This window comes from Lepidochelys olivacea (assembly GCF_965140295.1).
Source record: "Lepidochelys olivacea isolate rLepOli2 genome assembly, chromosome: 24".
NCBI classification, from domain to species: Eukaryota; Metazoa; Chordata; order Testudines; family Cheloniidae; genus Lepidochelys; species Lepidochelys olivacea.
This window is the reverse complement of record NC_140434.1, coordinates 17,176,533-17,199,126: the sequence shown is the minus strand read 5'-3', so window position 1 is coordinate 17,199,126 and position 22,594 is coordinate 17,176,533. Positions and strand designations below refer to the sequence as shown.

Genomic DNA, 22,594 nt, shown 5'->3' with positions numbered 1-22,594 from the left:
GTTGGGGGAATCAATTCTGAGATGCCGTGTCTGATTCCCCCAGGACATAGGTAAGAAAGTGAGATTAAACCTTCCAGCTTCAATGCTAAGTTAAAACCCACAACGCCCACCCCTCCCAGATCTGTCTCTGCCCCCGCACCACCCTTCCCCGGTTCCTCCCTTCCCCCACCCCACTGTCTACAGCAGCTCCCCGATCCTGACCCGCTCCCCCTAGCAGGCTCCCCAGATCCTTCCCTGCACCCCCCACCCCACTCCCCAAAGCAGCCTCTCCAGATCTCTCCCTGCCCCCCCCATAGGTGCTGGACCCCCTGGATTGAAGTGGTTCCCATCATATACAGGGTTTAGAATTTGATTCAGTGGCTCTCAGCTCCCTCCCTGTACACATTTTTCCAGCAACCCTGACCCCCTCCCCTATTCCTCCCTGTCACCTGTATAAATAGCCCCCATACCCCACCCCAGAGGTGGCCACATCTCAGTGGGAAAAGACCCTATAGTCCAGTGGCTCTCAACCTTTCCAGCCTACTGTAACCCTTTCAGGATTCTCATGTCTTGTGTACCCCAAAGTTTAACCTCACTTAAAACCTATTTGATTACAAAATCAGGCATAAATATACAAGTGTGACAGCACACTAGTACTGAAAAATGGCTAACTATTTAATTTTACCATATAATTATAAAATAAGTCAATTGGAATATAGATATTGTACTTACATTTTATTTTGTACTGACTTCGGCAGAGTCCCAGTTGGGGTCCCTGATCCTGGGACCTCGCCCAGTGGAGTCATCTGGACATGGCTTTCTCAGCCCCTGCTCTCCACTCGGGACCCTGCCCACCTGCCCCCGGATGCAGCCGAATGCAGACACCTTGCTAGGCCCCTGCGCGGAGGTGGTGGGAGCTTGTGGTTTGTGCGACATCTGCATGTAGCAGAAGACCTTCCAGGCTTTGCAGACGTGATCAGACCCAGCCACATCCTGTGATCTCCTCACATTGTCCCCCCCACCCCAGATATACCCCCACATGAACGGTTCCCTGCTCCGGGATGAGCCAGTCTGGGCGAGCTGCAGTCATCACGTTGGGGACCTGGGACGGGGATTGACTCTGCAACGCTGCGTCCCCCAAGACACGGGTAAGGAAATGAGGTAAATCCTCCAGCTGCCCCACTGGATCTCATTCTCACCCCCTCACTGCTGCTCCCTGGATCTCCCCCCTTCCTATTGCCCCCATCCCCTCCCCTCGTCTGCTCTGGATAGAGCTGGTTGAAATTATATGTGGATCCTGTTGTCAGAGGTCAGGGGCCCTGTCACACTGAGTGCTACACAGACCCCAACCAAGCTCGGGGGTCCCATCACACCAGGTAGTGCACAGCCCCACCGGGAGAAACAGGACTGGCCACAGCCAGCTCACACTGTAAAGTTAAACAAAGAAATGTTTGGAGGGGAAACTGAGTCACGGGGCGATGACGTGACTTGTCAAATCTATCCAAGCAGTTCAGTGGCAGAGTTTGGGATGCAACCCAGGAGTCCTGACTCCACGTCTGTCCACTACAATAGACTCCGGCAATATCCTTCCTTTAAACCTTTTTGTTGTCATCCTCGTTTCCATAGGTGGGTTCTTTCGGTGGGGATTTTGTCTGCTCCACTAACTCATCCCCCCCAAAATGGCCTAAACCACACAAAAACTGCACTTCAAAATGACGGGTGCAGGGGGAGAAGAATCACTTTCCAAAATTCCATTATTTGAAAAAAAAGAAAAAGAAAAGGGGAATCGATGATTGATTAACTTTTTTGTTTTTTTAACAAAAACGGGAATAACGAGCTCCCTCAGGAAACTAACAGGAAGAAGATTATTTGGGAATTTTAGTGAGGCTTTGGGGGATGGCGGTGTCTGTCATATCTCTGTCTATGCATCTGGGACACCCCACAGTCCACATCCCCTTGCCAGGAAATCTAACTTTTCAGCAAGAAGCAAACGTGGGTTTCTTTAAATATTTGGTTTGGTAAAGAAACGATATTATGTAAAAACAAAAAATGTTCGGCCAGAGAATAGACAGAACAAATCCTGCATATTGGCAGGGGGTTAGACTGGATGACCCTTGCGGTCCCTTTTAACCCTCTGGCTCTATGCTTCTAAGGTCTTTGAACCATGGTGCCACTGGCCTTCAAGGATTTGATCCTATTTGATTTCAGCTCAGGAACTGGGGAGTTTATAAACTCTAAGGAGATTATAAACTCTGCTGCTGTCTCTTTCTGTCCGTGTCCTCTCTGGGAGCCCGTTTCATTGCTCTTCCTTCCTTTGCTCAGTACAGCGTCTGCCTCTGCTGAGCCCTGAGGAAAAGAAGGGGATATTGTGACTGCAACTCTTCTGAGAATGGTGTTCCTAATTGTCTGTCTGGTACTTAGTGGCATGGCCTTCCTCGCCGGGGTGTCGTTGAACAGCTACATCCTCTTCATCGCTGGCTGCCGTGTGGAGAGGACGGCCAGCACCGTGTGGTTCCTGAACCAGGCTGTGGCCGATTTAATCTTCATCATCTTCCTGCCCCTCAGATTCATCTCCATCTTCATCCTGGACTTAAACTGGGCCAAGAGTATGAGCAGCACCGTCACCTCCCTACACATGTTCTCCAGCGCCTTCTTCCTCACAGCCCTCAGTGTCGATCGCTGCATCCTCGTGGCACGCCCTGAGTGGGCCTGGAACCACCGCATGCCCCAACTGGCTTTTGGGGTGGTTCTGGGCACGTGGGCCCTGTCTCTTGGATTCAGTTTGCGGTACGGTGATCTCTGGGAATTCCTGCTCTCACCTGCCAGCACCAGCATGAATTTCCGACTGGAGGAAGAGAGGGTGAAGGCTACCGTTGTGATCCAGTTCCTGGTCGGGTTTCTGATCCCGTTAGCCTTGATATTGATCCCAAACTTCTACATCATTCTAGCTGCCAAGCTGAGAAGGAGCAAGCTGATCCAATCCACCAAGCCACTCAAGATCCTTCTTGGCTTGATCCTGACGTTTTTCCTCTGCTGGTTGCCGTATCACGTCTTCTCCTTCCTGCTGATCTCAGCTAAGTACCCTCTGCCTCTTCTGGACATTGGAAGTGCTTTTGCTTGGGTCCTGACATATTTCAGCAGCTGCCTCAACCCCATATTCTACCTCACCATGGAGGAAGAGTTTCTGAGGTACCGGCAATGTGCACGAAACACCCACACCACCGACAACTCAGAGCCAGAGCCAGATGACCAGGGGAATGGATGGAATTGTGGTTAATTGCATGGAAAAATAATTCTATTCACTAGACCTGTAACTTCCTCTTGACCCCTAAATTGTCTTTTTTGGAAAGTTAATTTTTGGTCTGATTCAAAGGAGAGCCACAAGAATGATTACTGGATTAGAAATTAGCATGGGGAAATAGTTTTTAGTTTGTGTAATGACCCATCCACTCCCAGACTTTATTCAAGCCTAATTGAATGTTGTCCAGTTTGCAAATTAATTCCAGTTCTGCAGTTTCTCATTGAAGTCTGGTTTTGAAGTTTTTTTGTTGAAGAATTGCGACTTTTAGGTCTGCAGTTGCGTATCCAGGGAGATGGAAGTGTTCTCCGACTGGTTTTTGAAAGATATAATTCTTTATATCTGATTTGTGTCCATTTATTCTTTTGCATAGAGACTGTCTGGTTTGGCCAATGTACATGGCAGAGGGGCATTGCTGGCACATGATGGCATAGATCACATTGGTAGATGTGCAGGTGAATGAGCCCCTGATGGTGTGGCTGATGTGATTAGGCCCTAGGATGGTGTCCCTTGAATAGATATGTGGACAGAGTTGGCAACGGGCTTTGTTGCAAGGATCGGTTCCTGGGTTAGTGTTTTTGTTGTGTGGTGTGTGGTTGCTGGTGAGTATTTGCTTCAGGTTGGGGGCTTTGTTTGTTTGTTTGTTGGTGAGTATTCGCTTCAGGTTGGGAGCGGATGGGTCATTACACAAACAAAAAACTATTTCTCCATGTTAATTTTTCACCTACTGTTACTCTCACCTTCTTGTCAGTTGTTTGAAATGGGCCACCCTGATTATCATTACAAACGTTTTTTTTCTCCTACTGATAACAGCCCACCTTAATTGATTAGTCTTGTTAGATTTGGTATGGCAACCCCCTTTTTTCATGTTCTCTGTATATATATATATATATATATCTTCCTACTGTATTTTCCACTGCAAGCATCTGATGAAGTGGGTTTTAGCCCACGAAAACTTATGCCCAAATCAATTTGTTAGTCTCTAAGGTGCCACAAGTACACCTTGTTCTTTTTGCTGATACAGACTAACACGGCTATCACTCTGAAACCTGCCTTAGAGTGAGAGTCTCAAGGAGCTCAATCTATTTAGAATCATAGAACCATAGAATATCAGGGTTGGAAGGGACCTCTGGAGGTCATCTAGTCCAACCCCCTGCTCAAACCAAGACCAATCCCCAACTAAATCATCCCAGCCAGGGCTTTGTCAAGCCTGACCTTGAAAACCTCTAGGGAAGGAGATTCCACCACCTCCCTAGGTAATGCATTCCAGTGTTTCACCACCCTCCTAGTGAAAAAGTTTTTCCTAATATCCAACCTAAATCTCCCCCACTGCAATTTGAGACCATTACTCCTTGTTCTATCATCTGCTACCACTGAGAACAGTCTAGATCCATCCTCTTTGGAACCCCCTTTCAGGTAGTTGAAAGCAGCTATCAAATCCTCCCTCATTCTTCTCTTCCGCAGACTAAACAATCCCAGTTCCCTCAGCCTCTTCTCATAAGCTTAACAAAGAGAAGCTGAAGGGGTGACTTGATCACAGTCTGTAAGTACCTACGTGGGGAATACATATTTCATAATGGGCTGTTCAATCTAGCATAGGAAGGTCTAACATGATCCAGTGAACAGAAGTTGAACCTAGACAAATTCAGACTGGAAAGGAGGTGTAAATTTGTAACAATCAGAGTAACTGACCACTGGAGCAATTTCCCAAGGGTCGTGGTGGATCCTCCATCACTGGCAATTTTTAATTAAGCTGAGATGTTTTTCTAAAAGCTCTGCTCTAGGAATTATTTTGGGGCAGTTCTCTGGTCCGTGTGATTGGGGAGGTCAGACGCGATGATCACAATGGTCCCTTCCAGCCTCGGAATCTGTGAATCTGTCATTTTAACAAAATATATTAGAGTCTTGGTTTTTTTAATTTTTAAATCATTTTGGGGTGTTTAGTTCTTTATGATATGTCCTTTTCTACGTCTTTGTGTCATTATTCTTCTCATCATGTCATCTTTGCTCCCAGTGGAGCTTTCTCTATGTGTTTCTTGAAGATCAAGGGGTCTATGCAACAAATAATAAAATTTTCAAAAGTGCCTAAGTCCTATTTTTAAAAGAGTTTAGGCCCGTAGGAATCTCGCTAAGAGTCAAACAGAATATAACATAACATAACCCTGTTATAGTCTTGGCCTTCACAACATCCTTTGGCAAAGAGTTCCACAGGTTGTCTGTGTGTTGTGGGAAGAAATACTTCCTTTCGTTTGTATTAAACCTGCTGACTATTAATTTTATTTGGTGACCCCTAGTTCTTGTGTTATGGGAATGATTAAATAACACTTCCTTATTTACTTTCTCCACACCAGTTAGGATTTTATAGAGCTCTGTTAAAACCCTCCTTAGTCATCTCTTTTCAAAGCTGAAAAGTCCCAGTCTCATTAATCTCTCCTCATATGGAAGCTGTCCCATACCCCTAATAATTTTTGTAGCCCTTTTCTCTATCTTTTCCAATTCCAGTATATGTTTTTTGAGATGGGGCGACCACATCTGCATGCAGTGTTCAAGATGTGGGCATACCATGGATTTATATAGAGGCAATATGATATTTTCTGTCTTATTATCTTTCCCTTTCTTAATGATTTCCAACATTCTGTTCGCTTTTTTGACTGCCGCAGCACATTGAGTGGATGTTTTCAGAGAACTATCCACAATGACTCCAAGATCTTTCTTGAGTGGTAACAGCTAATTTAGACCCCATCATTTTATATGTGTAGTTGGGATTACGGTTTCCAATGTGCATTACTTTGCATTTATCAACACTAAATTTCATCTGCCATTTTGTTGTTGTTTTGTGAGACCCTTTTGTGGCTCCTCGCAGTCTGCTTTGGACTTAACTATCTTGAGTAGTTTTGTATCATCTGCAAATTGCAAATTGCCACCGCGCTCTTAATCCCTTTCCCCAAATCGTTTATGAATATGTTGAACAGTATTGGTCCCAGTACAGACTTCGCTATTTATCTGTCTCCCTTTCTGAAAACTGACATTTTATCCCTACCCTTTGTTAGTTAGTAGTCCTGCAATTTCACATTTGAACTCCTTCGGAACACTTGGGTGAATGCCATCTGGTCCCGGTGACTTATTATTGTTTAGTTTATCAATTTGTTCCAAAACCTCCCCTAATGACACCTCAATCTAGGACATTTCCTCAGATTTGTTACCTAAAAAGAATGGCTCAAGTTTGGGAATTGCCCTCACATGCTCAGCCGTGAAGACCGATGAAAATAATTCATTTTGTTTCTCCGCAATGGTCTTATCGTCCTTGAGTACTCCTTTAACATCTCAATCATGCAGTGGCCACTCTGGTTGTTTTGCAGGCTTCCTACTTCTGATGTACCTCAAAATATTTTTGCTATTACTTTTTGAGTCTTTGGCGTTCCTAATTACATTTTTACACTTCATTTGCCAGCATTTATGCTACTTTCTATTTTCCTCAATAGGATTTAACTTCCACTTTTAAAGGATCCCTTTTTGCCTCTCAAAGCTTCTTTACGCAGTTGTTTACCCACTGTTCCATGCTAGGCCGCAGGCCTATCGGGAGTGCTCCGAAAGAACGAGGCCTACACGCAGCAAAGCAGCGAGTTATTGGCTTTATTGAAGGTAAGTGACACACCCTCAACGGGGACTCCAAGTGTTGCTGTCATGGAGGCAGGGAACCCAGCGCACCGGAGCTCTGCCTGGGACGGAGTCCGACGAAGGGGTTCACAGCGATGCTTAATAAGTGGTACACTGAAACAGCTCATGAATATATAATTAGGTACTTTCCAAAGGGGCTTTCCACTACTTGGCAAAGGGCCATGCAGGGCAGACAGAACCCATCTAAAGCTGGTTGTGGCCGGATTTTCATGTCCTACAGTGACCACTCGGCACCGAGAAAGCAGAAGTTCCCTAGCTAGGTCGTAACAAAGTCTTCCGCAGTACCTTACACCCACGGTGCACTTTTTTGGTTCTCTTATTGCAGCTTTCAGGGATTTCACTTTTGGCAATGGACCTTTTCATTTCTTTTTTACTAACTTCCTCATCTTTGTGTAGTTCTCTTTTCTGAAATTAAATGCTACAGTTTTGGGCTGCTGTGTTGTTTCCCTCGCCACAGGGATGTTAACTTTAATTATATTATGGTCACTATTACCAAGCGGTTCTCCTTGGACGAGATCCTGTGCTTTACTTAGGACTGAATCAAGAATTGCCTCTCCCCTTGTGGGTTTCAGGACTAGCTGCTCCAAGACGCTGTTAGAATATTGCTATTCAGGCCTCCTGTAAACCCTAGACTTTAAGAACTTAGGTGTCTTTTTATCACTTAGCTAGTTACATGGGTATAAAACAAAGAATCAAAATCACAATCTGCCTGTGTCTGGGCCTTCTCTCACTAGGATAGTCTGAGGCCTTGTTCTTAGGCGAAGGCCTTTGACTAAGCAGAAGGGGCAGCCATAAGCTGGGAAGTGAACGGTCACGTCCTCACATCCCAAGCCAGTCACATTGAAATAAGGTGCTATTGGGCTGTTACGAATACAATCCTATCCTGATAGTGCCATTCACCATCAGATAAAGATGGTTAGAGAAAACTTAGTTTGATAGCATCCTGTCTGACAAGAAATTACTTATTAATAGTTGGGGTTGTGAAACCCTCATTTCTGTATGTTTTATCTTTATGGCCCCCACTTTTCTATTGTTAATCTGTCTGGTTCTCTAATTGTTTCTGTCTGATGTCTAATTAATTTCACTAGCTGTAAGTAAATTAGGATAGTGAAATATAATTGGTTAGAGAATTATGTTACAATATGTTAGGATTGGTTAGTTAAATTTTAGTAAAATGATTGGTTAAGGTATAGCTGAGAATATTACTATACAAACTGGGGTCAAACAGGATGTGGAAAAAAGGGACAGAGGCAGTCATCAACATGTGCCAGGAAACTTTATTTTTGCGTCCCGTTCTAAGGTAATATGTACCCAGTCAATATGGGGACCGTTTAAATCCCCCATTATTATTGAGTTTTTTATTTTAATAGCCTCTGTAAACTCCCTGAGCATTTCACAGTCGCTATCACAATCCTGGTCAGGTGGTTGGTAATATCTCCCTGCCACTACATTTTTATTATTCAGGCATGTAATTACTATCCATCGAAATTCTATGGTACAGTCTGGTTCATTTAAGAATTTTACTTCATTTGACGCTACACTTTCTTTCACATATAGTGCCACTCCCCGCGCAGCATGACTTGTTCTGTGATATATTTTGTAACCTGGTATTACTGTCTCCCGTAGATTATCCTCATTCCACCAAGCTTCTGTGATGCCTGTTGTATCAATATCCTCATTTAATACGAGGCACTGAAGTTCACCCATCTTATTATTTAGACTTCTAGCATTTGTATATAAGAACTTACATGTCACTTTTTAGCTGTCTACCATTATGTGTTGTAACTGAATTGACTTAGGCTTCTAGTGGTGAGATTTTCAAAAGCACCTATGTGAGTTAGGTGCTTAACTCCTAACTTCAATGGGAATTTGGCACCTAACTCTCTTAGCCGTGTGGCAGTGTCAGGCCAGATGGCTACAGGAGAGTGATAGAAGGCAGATATATTAGCCCCAGGTTAAGTAGGTCCCTTTTCCCTGGGTAAGGTAACAGGGAAGGTTCCAGAACAATCAGGAACCTTCTGGAGACAATTAAGACAGACAGACTGATTAGAACACCTGCAGCCAATCAAGAAGCTGCTAGAATCAATTAAGGCAGGCTAATCACGGCACCTGAGTTTAAAAAGTAGCTCACTTCAGTTTGTGGTGTGCGTGTGAGGAGCTGGGAGCAAGAGGCACTAGGAGCTGAGAGTGAGAACGTGGACTGTTGGAGGACTGAGGAGTACAAGCATTATCAGTCACCAGGAGGAAGGTCCTATGGTGAGGATAAAGAAGGTGTTGGGAGGAGGCCATGGGGAAGTAGCCCAGGGAGTTGTAGCTGTCGCACAGCTGTTCCAGGAGGCACTCTAGACAGCTGCATTCCACAGGGCCCTGGGCTAGACCCCGGAGTAGAGGGTGGGTCCAGGTTCCCCCCAGATCCTCCCAACTCTTGGTCAGACACAGGAGGAGTTGACCTGGACTGTGGGTTCATGAAAACGGCTAAGCTGAGGGCTGCCGTGAAGCTCCAAGGTGAGCCAATCCGCCAATAAACGCAAGACCCACCAAGGTAGAGCAGGGACTTTGTCACAGCCACTTTTAAAACTCTAGTCCTGCCTCTTCATTGCCGAGCCCGAGCCTTCAAACCTCATGAGACACCCCGTAAAACCTCATGAGATTGGTTTGAAACGAAAGACATCTGGGTTCTTCTTTTTTGCCTCCTGATTTTTTCCAGGTGGCCATTTCAAGCTTTTCTCTGCAAGAACAAAGGCTGGAAACTTACTTTAAAAAAAAGAAAAGAAAGCTGAAATTCCCACCTAATCATCTTATTCCAGGATCTGGGGCTTGGAGGAAAAGGACAAGCATGGCAAATGCTGCAACTAAATTGTAAGAGTCGTAGAGGCTACAAAACTCCACCGAAAATTTCAGAAAACCAGAAATATCCAGTTCTATTTTGGAAGGCAATGAAGTGAGGAGGTATTTAAAATATTGGAGACTTTAAATAAAATGTGGGTGGCTGTGGCACTCTGTACCTCAAAACAATACCGTGGAACCCCCATATTCACCACTGAATATATGAACAAAGTCTGCCTTGTGAGGTATCATTAAAAAAGTCTTGATCTATTTATTATTAATATCCTCTTGAATTGTACATGCTGTCATTGTATGGGGAGTTATAAAGTTTTGCTATGTGTATGTTACTGAAATAAGTTCCGATGTTGGGAACACCCACAACCAGCCTTTCAGGTATGACAGTGGAGGAGCCAGACAGCGTTAATGTCTCATCAGCACACATCCAAGAATCCACTATCTAAGGAACTGTATAAAATGGAGATGTCTCAGAGAGAGAACATAGACAATGGAGACTGTTTGACCCACATCATAGCAAAATATATTTCCATCAAGCTGGAAGAAACTACAAATGAGGTGAAATGACATCGCCACTTGGCCTCACTCCCCCCACAATTCAACACATGGAAAAATGTCTGCAGGACAAAGACTTTGAACTGCAGAAGTTCAGTATCAGTCTGAAAGACAAGCCCAGCCTGTGTATTGAAGAACTGTCACCTGCTTGTACCATCTGCCAGGTTGAGACATGGTTTGATTCAAATCCTGTCTAGTTTATGTAACTCGGATTGGGAATTTAATTTAACTTATTTTGTAACCAACTGTGATCTCTACACTCGCTGCTTATAATCACTTAAAATCCATCTGTCTATAGTTAATAAACCTGTTTTATATTCTACCTAAAACTGTGTGTTTTGATGGAAGTCCTTGGGAAATCTCAGCTCAGTTTACAAAGGCTGGTTGTTGTGCTCTCCACATGGGGGGAGGCGCAGAATAGGTAATGAAATTACACTTGCTAGGATTCTGATCAATGCAGGACGGTACATTTCTTGGCTGCAAGGCCAGGGAGCCGGGGGGAATTCACTGGAGCCTTCCTATTGATGGTTCATGAGTGGCTGGGAGGTCATTTATGGAACTCAGCTGGGTGTGTCCCTGCCTGGGGATGGCTGTGGAAGTGCAAGACCTGCCAGAAGTTTGCAGCTTGACAGAGTATCACAGTCTGAGAGGAATACCCCAGGTTGGTGTTACAAAAGGCTCAGACGTCCCACAGTCCAGGTTGCATGCCGGAAATCCCACCACAGTGGCTTTTTAAACCAGTGTCTCAATAAATCCTGATATTCCTGGCCAAAATTCACGAAGCTTTCGCCCTTCGCTCTGTCGCTGGCCATTCTCCAACATCCAACCCATCCATCAGCCAGTCAAGGAGCAGACACAATGTTGTCTCCCTCACAGGCAAAGAAGTGAGAGATTCACAATCCAGTCGCCACCTGGCAGGGTCTCTCCCGGACATTCGTGGGGTGACTGGGGGTGAAGGGCGGCAGGGCCCACCCACGAATTACTCCCGACCCAGCGGCACTTCAGGGGCCCAAGCTGGGTCTGGTGTGTTTCCAGGTGTGAATGGGCTGAATTTTTGCAACGATGCATTCGCAGCTTAGCCCCTGCTCTGGGGCTGTGGCTGCCCCGGATGTGGGCGACTGTCTCTGCAGATGGGATCTCAGACCCTTTATCACGAGAGGCCCCAGAGCTGAGCTAAGCTGTTTGAAACTTGCACGGAGCTGGCCACCTTGGAGGCTTTGCAGACTCAGCTTTGTGAGCATCTCCCACCCCCGCTAAGCCACCCCCCCGTGCTCGCTCCCCCCCAGGAGGACAGCTTCCTGCCCCCAGACAGAGTCCATGGGGTCAGGGGGAGCTGCATGTGGTGTGTGTGTTTTGGGGGAATCAATTCTGAGATGCCGTGTCTGATTCCCCAAAGACAAAGGTAAGAAAGTGAGATTAAACCTTCCAGCTTCAATGCTAGGGTGAAATCCACAATGCCCCACCCAGATCTGTCTCTGCCCCCGCAACCCCTACCCCGGTTCCTCATTTCCACCACCCCACTAGCAACTAATCTTGGTGTAACTATGTCACTCATGGGTGTGGAAACCCACCACCACCGGGTGACTCTGTTATACTGACCTAACGCCCGGTGTAGACAACGCTTCTCCCATCAGGGACAGCTACCACCTCTTGGGGGGGTGGATTAACTACGCCGATGGGAGAAGCTCTCCCGTCAGCACAGACAGCGTCTTCACTGAGCCGCTACAGCGCCACAGCTGCATCGGTGCATCCTTCCCCGTGTAGATGTGTCCTTTTGTTGGGAACACTGGGGCATGGCCACTAGGTAACTCAAGGGGATAAAAAACCACGAGTGTCGATGAAGCCCCCTCGCACTAGGCCCCGGTGTCCTTGGCCCCCCCCTCCTGCCTGGAGGCACTCGCAGCAGCTCTGCGTGCTAGGCCCAAGTGTCCTTGGCCCCCCCGCCTGGAGGCACACACAGCAGTTATGCTAAAAATCTGCAACAATATGTTGCAGAGTCAAACTGCCTAAAACTAAGCAAGGCCAAACAAAAAAAATATAAAAAAACAATGCTAAATAAAGCAGCTTTATATATAATTTAACAAATAATACAAAAAATAAAAAAACTAGCTAAAAACTAAATTGGCTAGCTATATAAATACTTAAAGCAGCTTGCTATTAAATAAATATGCTAAAAAATATATATATAAAAGCCTGTGTAACTTCCTGCTCTGTTGTACAGGATTTGAGATTCAAATCTCCCTGTACCTTTTTAAAGCTTCAAATAAACTTTTCTGCTTCTCCACCCCGTTGTGATTATTGGGTGCAGCACACCGGGTAACGAACCAACTCAAGCTGTTGTTCAGCCTCTCGGCACTGGGTGCCGGCAACAGCTTTTGGCGTCCCTGGGTGGGCGACGAGGCTGCAATTTAGCCTTGCCCGGACCCCTCCTGGAGGTCGAGGATTGCGGCGAGAACCGACGCCCAGCGCGCACCGGTGAGTTCATCGGGGGCCTCGGAGGAGACGCGATTTGATCGACCCCAGAGGGCACAACGGTGCAACGCACTCATATAGTGGAGAAGCTGTTGTGGACGGCGGTGAAGAACCGGTCCCTTAGACGTGGGGGAGGAGCAGCTGCAGGACGGCGGTGAAGAACCGGTCCCTTGGATAAGGTAGGAACCTTTTAAAATCCGGATTATATGCTCTGTTGGAACCTGGGGACGCCCAGAGTTACCCTGTAGGTATGGGACAGGGACAAAGCTCAAAGGTTAGGGCACGGTGTACGCCCCTAAAGTGCATTCTAGCAAACTGGAAGGTATTTGGTGCGAATCCAATAACTAAGAGCCAATTAAAACGATTCTGTACAGTTGACTGGCCTCAATATCAACTAGAGGACCAGGAGTGGTGGCCACCAGGAGGGTCAATTAATTACAACACAATCCTTCAGTTACTCCTGTTCTGTCAAAGAACAAGGAAATGGAATGAACATATGTATGCGCATTTGTTTCTGACTTTATGTACTCGACCAGATATTTTACAGCGCTGTAATCTGACTCCAACTGGTTCGGTAGCAGCTAATGTTAGTCCCCAGACCCCCACCCCCACTGTAATGGCAGAGCCGGTGTCCCCTTCGGCCCCTACACCCACACCTTGTAAGTCCCCAATGGTTGGCCTACACCCCTTAATCACCGAAACTAAAGTCGCCCGGTCTGGATCAGACAGGCGTCCTGCCACAACTATGCAGGTTTATACTCATGTGCCCTTTAATCCTGTGGATTTGGCTGCTTTCAAAGCACAGGCAGGAAAGTTTTCCACCAACCCAAGCAGGTTTATATCAGTCTTTGAGGAGTGCCTCAGTAGTCACAAGCCGGACTGGGATGATTGTAACGTCCTCCTGCGAACCCTATTGTCTGAGGTTGAAAGACAACAGGTTGTGTCCAAGGCAAGGGAGGAGGCGCAGAGACGGTACGACCGGGATCGTATTAATGTCCCTGACCCGGATGCACAAGTCCCCCGAGCAGACCCCAGGTAGGATCCAAATAATCATGGGAATTTGACCCGCCTTACCTCCTATAAGGAGTTGCTTTTGCATGGACTCCATCACTCGGCTGTCCGACATAATAATTAAGCAAGCCATATAAAGTAATGCAAAATTTAAAAGAAAGCCCAGGGGCCTTTCTACAGCGTATTCGGGACACCATTCGACAGAACACTAATGCAAACGCCAATAATCAGGCAACTAAGTCAATTATTAAAAATTTTTTTACGAGCAGAGCAGCCCCTAATATTAAAAAAAAGTTACAAAAAAAAAAATTTAATGGGTATAACCATGGCACAAATTTTAAAGACTGCAAACCGAGCTTATAGTCTGAGAGAGACAAAAAAAAAAAAAAAAGCAAGTGAAATTGATGGTAACAGCGGTACAGGCCGGCACTAAGAGAAGTGGCCGGGGAGGAAGGGGCCGTGGACGCGACCGTCCGGGCCTGCAGGAGAGACGACTGGGTCGCAACCAGTGTGCCCTGTGTCAACAGAAGGGACACTAAAAAAATAAGTGCCCAAAGAGGAAAGAAAAGGGGGGTGCCCCTATGATGGCAATGGTGGAGCAGGAATAGGGGTGTCAGGGGAGACGGACCACCCTACCCCCGGAACCCCGAGTAAAGATGCGGGTGGGAAGCTCAAAAATAGATTTTTTAGTGGACTCTGGAGCGGCCCGAACTGCCGTAAATCAGCCTTTTCAATTGCCAGTAGCAAATTCCCTTACTGTGGTGGGAGCCACGGGCAGGGACACCAGGTGCCCAGTGTATGCCCCAGTGGAATGTGCTTTGGGAAACAGGACTCTATCCCACAAGCTGGTATACCTCCCTGAGTGTCCAACGCCTCTGCTGGGACGGGATCTACTTTGTCGCCTCGGTGCCACCCTGCATTTTACTGAGGACAAAATAACCCTTACCTTACCCCCTGAGAATGCCTGGATCATGACCCTTGCAGTTGAGCCCTCAGCCATGCAAGCCCCAAAATGGAGTCCGTGGAAAAACCAGGTGTACCCCCTCGTGTGGGCATCAGGGATTCCAGAAAAGGCCACCCACCAGACCCCTATTACTATTCAGCTCATACCAGGGAAAGGCCCAGTGCAAGTAAAACAATATCCAATCAAGAAAAAAGCCAGAGAAGGTTTACAAAAAACTATAAATCAATTCCTAATGTATGGTATTCTCCGGGAATGTCAGTCAGCCTGGAACACTCCCATTCTACCCGTACAGAAGCCTGATGGCACGTATCGGCTGGTACAGGACCTAAGGGCAGTCAATGAACGGGTTAAGACTCTGCACCCTCTTGTCCCTAACCCGTACACCTTATTGGCTTCTATAGGGGGACAGTATACCCATTTTTCAGTCCTTGATTTGAAAGATGCTTTCTTTACCATCCCAGTTGCCACCCCATCACAGGAAATCTTCTCCTTCCAGTGGGAGGACCAAAAAAGGGTTAAAAAACAACTTTGCTGGACAGTGTTGGCCCAAAAATTTAAAAACTCTCCCACCCTTTTTGGCCAGGCTCTGGCCAGGGACCTACAGCAGTGGGATAATAAGAAGGCTCTCCTTCTGCAGTATGTAAATAATTTGTTAATTGCCACTGTAAGCCAAAAACCCTGCCTTAAAGCCACCGTGAGCCTCCTGAATTTTATTGGACTCCGGGGATATCGTGTAGCACGGAGTAAGGCTCAAATTGCCCTCCCAGAGGTACGGTACCTCGGGTTTCACATACGGCAAGGGGAGCGTCAGCTTTCAAGCAAAAAAAAGGAAGCTATCTGTCAAGTTCCTACCCCAAGTAACCGTAAGCAGCTCAGGGCATTTCTGGGTATGGCAGGCTTTTGCAAAATATAAATCCCAGAGTTTAAACTGTAAGCTAAACCCCTGTACAACTATGTAAAAAAAGCAAATCATGACCCCTTCTATTGGACCCCAAAGGCTAACAGGGCATTTAAAATCCTAAAAAAAAAATTAATAAAAGCCCCGGCTCTGGGCCTGCCAGATCTCTCTAAGCCGTTTCAGTTGTATGTACATAAACAAAGGGGGGTGGCCCTAGAAGTGCTCACACAGCTGTTAGAAGCATGGAAGCGTCCTGTGGCTTATTTTTCTAAGCAATTAAATCAGGTTGCAAAGGGTTGGCCGGCATGTTTACGGGCGGTCGCAGCTACTGCCCTATTGCTTAAAAAAGCCAAGAAGCTAACATTGGAAGGGGTTATGCAAATCTATACTCCCCATATGGTCCGAGCCTTATTGAATGCAAAGAAAAGGCTTTGGCTCACCCAGGCTCGGATTGCTCGGTACCAGGCTAAGCTGTTAAAGAACTCTGAAGTCACCCTACAGCCTTGCCCCTCCCTTAACCCAGCCACTCTCTTGCCAGAAACAGAGCAACAAAATCATGACTGTTTAAAAATCATAGATGTCCAGTACTCCAGCCGTCCGGATTTAAAGGATGTACCCCTCCCAAATGCAAATTATAAATGGTACACTAATGGTAGCAGTACTGTAATAAATGGGCAAAAAAGGGCGGGTTATGCTGTTGTGACCCTCCATGACACTGTGGAAGCTGAAGGTTTGCCTGCTGGGACCTCTGCCCAGCTTGCCGAACTAATAGCCCTGACCCGTGCACTTGAACTGTCAAAAGGAAAGCGGGTCAACATTTTTACTAATTCAAAGTATGCTTTTGGAGTGCTGCATGCTCATGCTGGCCTATGGAAGCAAAGGGGAATGCTGACAGCCCAAGGCTCCCCAGTCAAGTACAGGCCCCAAATCCTCCGGCTCCTAGAAGCCGTACAACTCCCCTCGGAAGTGGCGGTGGTACACTGTAAAGCCCATCAAAGGGAAGATCAAGATGTGGCCAGAGGTAACGCCCGGGCAGATAGAGAAGCTAAGCATGCTGCCACCCTGCCATCCCCTCAGGCTGAGAACGCCCATATGCATGCCCTTATCCCATCAGTAGGGGAGCTTCCAACCCCTCAGTACTCTAAAAAAAAAAAACAGCTAACTGACAAACTCGGTCTCTGGGAAAAGGAGGGATGGCTCCATTCCCCAGAAGGGAAGGTCCTCTTACCAAAGGGCCTAATCCGGCCAGTGCTGCAGAAACTACATCAAACCACTCATGCTGGCAAAAAAGCACTTATCCAGCTAATGGGAAAATACTTTATCACTTCCGGACTCCGACCCCTGGCTGCCCAGGTACAAGCGGACTGCTTAGTCTGCCAAAAGAATAACCCCCGACCAGGACATCCTGTGCCACCAGCTGCCCTAGAACCCACTCCGGGCCCCGGACAAGTGTGGCAAATAGACTTTACTGAGTTTCCCCGGACCCAAGGGTTCAAATATCTCCTTGTTATAGTAAATCGGTTCAGCGAATGGCCAGAAGCCTTCCCATGCCATAACTGCACTGCCAGGACAGTGGCCCTCAAGTTTGTTAAGAAAATCATTCCTCGCTTTGGACTCCCCCTGTGGATGGAATCTGACAATGGGACACACTTCACGTCAAAAATCATTCAAAGCATCTCACATGCCTTACGGATCCCCTGGAAACTCCATACGCCCTGGAGACCGCAAGCCAGTGGGGTAGTGGAGCGTACCAATCAGACCCTTAAACGGCATCTCTCAAAAGTGTGCCAAGAAGCCTCACTGCGATGGCCTGGTGCTTTGCCCCTCGTCCTACTCCGTATCCGCGTTCTCCCAAAGGGTAGATTAGGGCTCAGTCCCTTTAAAATTATGTTTGGAAGGGCATGGCCCATGAATGGCACCCCGGTTCTGTCAGGGGAATGGGAGTTGGGTAATGGTTTTTTGTCTCAGTATATGTGTTCCCTGTCTGCTGTTCTCTTGTCTCTTCACAGGTATACCAAGAATTCCCAGCTTCTCCCCTTGGACTCTCCCGTTCACTCCTTACAGCCCGGTGACTCTGTGCTTGTTCGCACCTGGAAAGACGAGCCTCTCCAAAAAAAGTGGAAAAAACCCTATACCGTCCTGCTGATTTCCCATACAGCGGCAAAAATCAAGGGACACAAGAACTGAATCCATCACTCTCGTCTGAAGGCAGTACCCGCCCCCTCGTCAGCAGAACAGTGGACCGTCCAACCTGCTGACTCCTCATCTAGTAACAATCTCAGGCTAAAGCTACTGTTTAAAAGACACAAATAGCGGGCACCTTAATGCTAAAATGGGCCCACCCAGGTATTAAAAACCTTAAATTAAAAAAACTCTAATAATAATTCATTAAATAACATTATTATTCTTTATATTAATATTTCCAAACTGTGCATATCAAAAGCATAACTCCTTTGTTTTGCTTGCACACCATGTTGCTAATTTAACAAACCAAACTGATTGCTGGGTGTGTGCTCCAACTCCACTGTCCCCCAAAACAAAAATGCCCCTTGACATGCTGCCCTTAACCCTAGCAAAATTAGCCACCACCAAAGAGCAGGAAAAAACAAACTCGCCGTTCTGGAACAAGACCTCTTTACAGCAAGCCACCTATCAGGACCAAAAATATTCAGTTGCAGTACTCACTGAGGGAGTGTTATGTTGTACCCAAAACCAATCTAATCCCTATGGGCATCCTATAAAAAAAAGCTCCTGTGTTATTACACAGTAAGCTAATAAATATTAAATAAAAACCAACAAAAAAAGCCAACAGTATGGGTGTAATGGTTCCTCCCCTTTTAAAAAAACACTCTAATCCCTATAAGCATCCTGTAAAAAAAAGCTCCTGTATTATTACACAATGGGCTAATAAATATTAAATAAAAACCAACAGGGGAGGCCAACGGTATAAATGTAATGGTTCCTCCCCTTTTAAAAAAACACTTACAAATAATCTTACCACAAAAAAAAAATTTAAAAATATAACTTGCCGTCCAATTAATATCTCCAATGTAGCAAGCCCAAATAAAAAAACTCAAAGCCAAGGCTGTTAAGTGTTCTCAAAGGGGGGAGTTGTTGGGAACACTGGGGCATGGCCATTAGGTAACTCAAGGGGATAAAAAACCACGAGTGTCAATGAAGCCCCCTCGCACTAGGCCCCGGTGTCCTTGGCCCCCCCCTCCTGCCTGGAGGCACTCGCAGCAGCTCTGTGTGCTAGGCCCAAGTGTCCTTGGCCCCCCCGCCTGGAGGCACACACAGCAGTTATGCTAAAAATCTGCAACAATATGTTGCAAAATCAAACTGCCTAAAACTAAGCAAAGCCAAACAAAAAAAATATAAAAAAACAATGCTAAATAAAACAGCTTTATATATAATTTAACAAATAATACAAAAAATCAAAAAACTAGCTAAAAACTAAATTAGCTAGCTATATAAATACTTAAAACAGCTTGCTATTAAATAAATATGCTAAAAAAAATATATAAAAGCCTATATAACTTCCTGCTCTATTATACAAAATTTAAAATTCAAATCTCCCTGTACCTTTTTAAAGCTTCAAATAAACTTTTCTGCTTCTCCACCCCGTTGTAATTATTGGGTGCAGCACACCGGGTAACAAACCAACTCAAGCTGTTGTTCAGCCTCTCGGCACTGGGTGCCGGCAACACTTTGATAAAATGAACAGCCTCAGCTCCTGGAGTCTTTCTCTGTCAAGCCTGGAGTCCAGTCCATTAGTCCTTCTCATGGCTCTTCTCTGACCCCTCTCCAGTTGCTCAACATCCTTCTCGAAGGGTGGGCACCAGAACCGGACACAGGATCCCAGCAGCGGTTGCACCAGGGCCGGATCCAGATGGAAAATCACCTCCCTGCTCCTAATTGAGAAAAGTGCCCCCACGCCTGAGGCCTCCAGGCAAATGATGAGACACGAAGGCAGGTTGCAGGCCGGGGTGTGGTTTCTGTGGTCTCTAGCACAGAGCGAGGGTTTCCTTCGTGTTGGCTGGCCTGTTACATGGCCCGGGGCCAAGGGGTGGGTTCCCTGCAGCAAAGGCAGGGCTGAGAATGTCACACGTCCCATTCCCAGCGGGGCTCTTTTCCCTTTCCCCAGCCAGGAGGGACTCGAGGGCAGAGACCCAGCTGGTGTCTCTGCTCCTGGGACCTTACCCACTGGAGTCGGCTGGACATGGCTGTCTCAGCCCCTGTTGTCTGCGGGGGGCCCCACCCACCTGCCCCAGGATGTGGGCAGCCAAATGCAAACACCTTGCTAGGTCCCAGCACGGGGGGGGGAGCTTGTGGTTCGTGTGACATCTGCATGTAGCTATGGGTGACGAAGACCTTCCAGGCTTTGCAGACATGATCGGACCCAACCACGTCCTGTGATCTGCCCCTTTTGTCCCGTCCCCCCCCGATATACCCCCACATGAACGGCTCCATGTTCCCTGAATGAGCCAAATCTGGGCAAGCTGCATGCATTGTGTTGGGGACCTGGGACAGGGGTCGACTCTGAGACGCTGCATCCCCCAAAGACACAGGTAAGGAAATGAGGTAAACCCTCCAGCTGCTCCACTCGATCTCATTCTCACCCCCCCCCACCTCTGCCCCCTTGATCTCCCCCTCCAAGCTGCTCCCATCCCCTTCCCTCATCTGCTCTGGATAAAGCTGGTTGAAATTATTTGTGGGTCTTCTTGTCAGAGGTCAGGGGCCCCTGTCACACTGGGTATTGCACAGACCCTGACCGAGCTCGGGCATCCCATTGTGCCAGGTGCTGCACAGACCCACAGGGAGAAACAGGCCTGGCCACAGCGAGCTCACTCTCTAAACAGATAAATGTTTGGAGGGGAAACTGAGGCACAGGGCTATGACGTGACTTGTCCAGGCTCCCCAAACAGTTCAATGACAGAATGTGGGATGGAACCCAGGAGTCTGGACTCCCTTTCTGCTCACTAAAATAGACTCTTGCAATTAAAAAAAAAATCTTTTGACTTGTTACGGGTCTTTTCTTCCTCTGGTGTTTTGCCAGATGGCTTTTTTGTCATTGTTATCTTTTCAATCTTATTTTCTCCTCTTGGGGAGTTGCTGTCCATCACTGGAGATTTCTATAGCTGGGTTCTTTTGGTGGGTATTTTGCCCGCCGGGCTCCACTATCTCACCCCCCACCCCCCAAAATGGCCCAAACCATACAAAAATGCCACTTCAGAATGAAGGGGGTGGAGAAGTTTTGGAGTAGCAGCCGTGTTAGTCTGTATCCATAAAAAGAAAAGGAGGACTTGTGGCACCTTAGAGACAAACAATTTATTAGAGCATAAGCTTTTGTGAGCTACAGCTCACTTCATCGGATGCATACAGTGGAGAAGACCATTATTTTTTTTAAAAAAGAAGGGAAACCAAGACAGGAATAACCAGCTCCTCTGGGAAACTAAGAGCAAGAAAATTATTTGGGAATTTTAGTGAGTATTTGTCGGGGATCTCTCATATCTCTGTCTCTGCATCCTGGACACCCGCACGGTCAACCTCCCCTTGGCTAGAAATCCAACTTTTCAGCAAGAAGCAAAGGGGTGTGTTTTTTAAATATTTGGTTTAGTAGAAAGCAAACTCCGTTCGTGTCCCCTCCTGGTGCCCGTTTCATTGCTCTGCTTTCCTTTGCTCAGTACAACGTCTGCGCTGCCCTCGCTGAGCCCTGAAGCAAAGGAGGCGATATTGTGACTGCAATTCTTCCAGAATGGAGTTCCTCCAAATTCTCTTCCTGGTCCTGAGTGGTGTGGCCTTCCTTGCCGGGGTGCCATTGAATGGCTACATCCTCTTCCTCACCACCTGCCGTGTGGAGAGAACGGCCAACGCCGTGTGGTTCTGGAGCTGGGCCATGACAGATTTCATCTTCATCATCTTCCTGCTCCTCAGATTCACCTCCATCTTTATCCTGGACTTAAACTGGGCCAAGATGCTGAGCAGCACTGTCACTTCCTTCCATATGTTCTCCAACGCCTTTCTCCTCACGGCCCTCAGCATCGATCGCTACATCCTCGTGACATGCCCGCGGTGGACTCAGAACCACCGCACACCCATCCTGGTTTTCAGGTTGATTATGGGCATGTGGGTCCTGTCTGCTGGTTTCAGCTTGCGGTACGGTGATCTCTGGGAGTCCATGCTCTCACCTGCCAACATCCGCATGAATTTCCAACTGGATGAAGGGAGGGTGAAGGCTGCCATTGCGATCCAGTTCCTGGTCGGGTTTCTGATCCCATTCGCCTTGATCCTGATCCCAACCATCTACATCATTCTAGCTGCCAAGCTGAGAAGGAACAGGCTGATCCAGTCCACCAAGCCACTAAAGATCCTTCTTGGCTTGATCCCGACTTTTTTCCTCTGCTGGCTGCCATATCACATCTTCTCCTTTCTGCAGATCTCAGCAACTTACCCTCTACATCTTCTGGACATAGGAAGCACTTTTGCTTGTGTCCTGACATATTTCAGCAGCTGCCTCAACCCCATCTTCTACCTCACCATGGAGGAAGAGTTTCTGAGGTACCAGCAACATACATTAAGCCCCCAAACCACTGACAACTCAGAGTCGGAGCTGGCTGAATAGGGGAATGGATGGAATTTTCAATATTTGCATGGAGAAAGAATTATTTTCGCTGGGACCTGTAACATCCTCTTGATCCCCAAATTGTGAATTTTTCTTCCTTATTCAGAGAAGAGCCACAAGAATGATTACAGGATTCGAAAACCTGCCTTGGAGTGAGAGACACAAGGATCTCAATCTATTTAGCTTAACAAAGAGACGGTGAAGGGGTGACCTGATCATAGTCTGTAAGTACCTACGTGGGGAACAAATATTTAATAAAGGGTGCTTCAATCTAGC

The 22,594-nt window shown here is 46.8% G+C and overlaps 1 protein-coding gene across 1 annotated transcript; it reads left to right on the top strand.

Annotated features, from left to right (window-relative positions):
• Positions 1 to 2,368: 2,368 nt before the first annotated feature.
• Positions 2,369 to 22,318, top strand: LOC311512168 (chemerin-like receptor 1; the record flags this gene model as incomplete). Its single annotated transcript, XM_084613224.1, has 2 exons — positions 2,369 to 2,736; positions 21,808 to 22,318. The coding sequence occupies 2 exons, from the start codon at positions 2,369 to 2,371 to the stop codon at positions 22,316 to 22,318; spliced, it is 879 nt and encodes a 292-aa protein (XP_084469350.1).
• Positions 22,319 to 22,594: the final 276 nt, after the last annotated feature.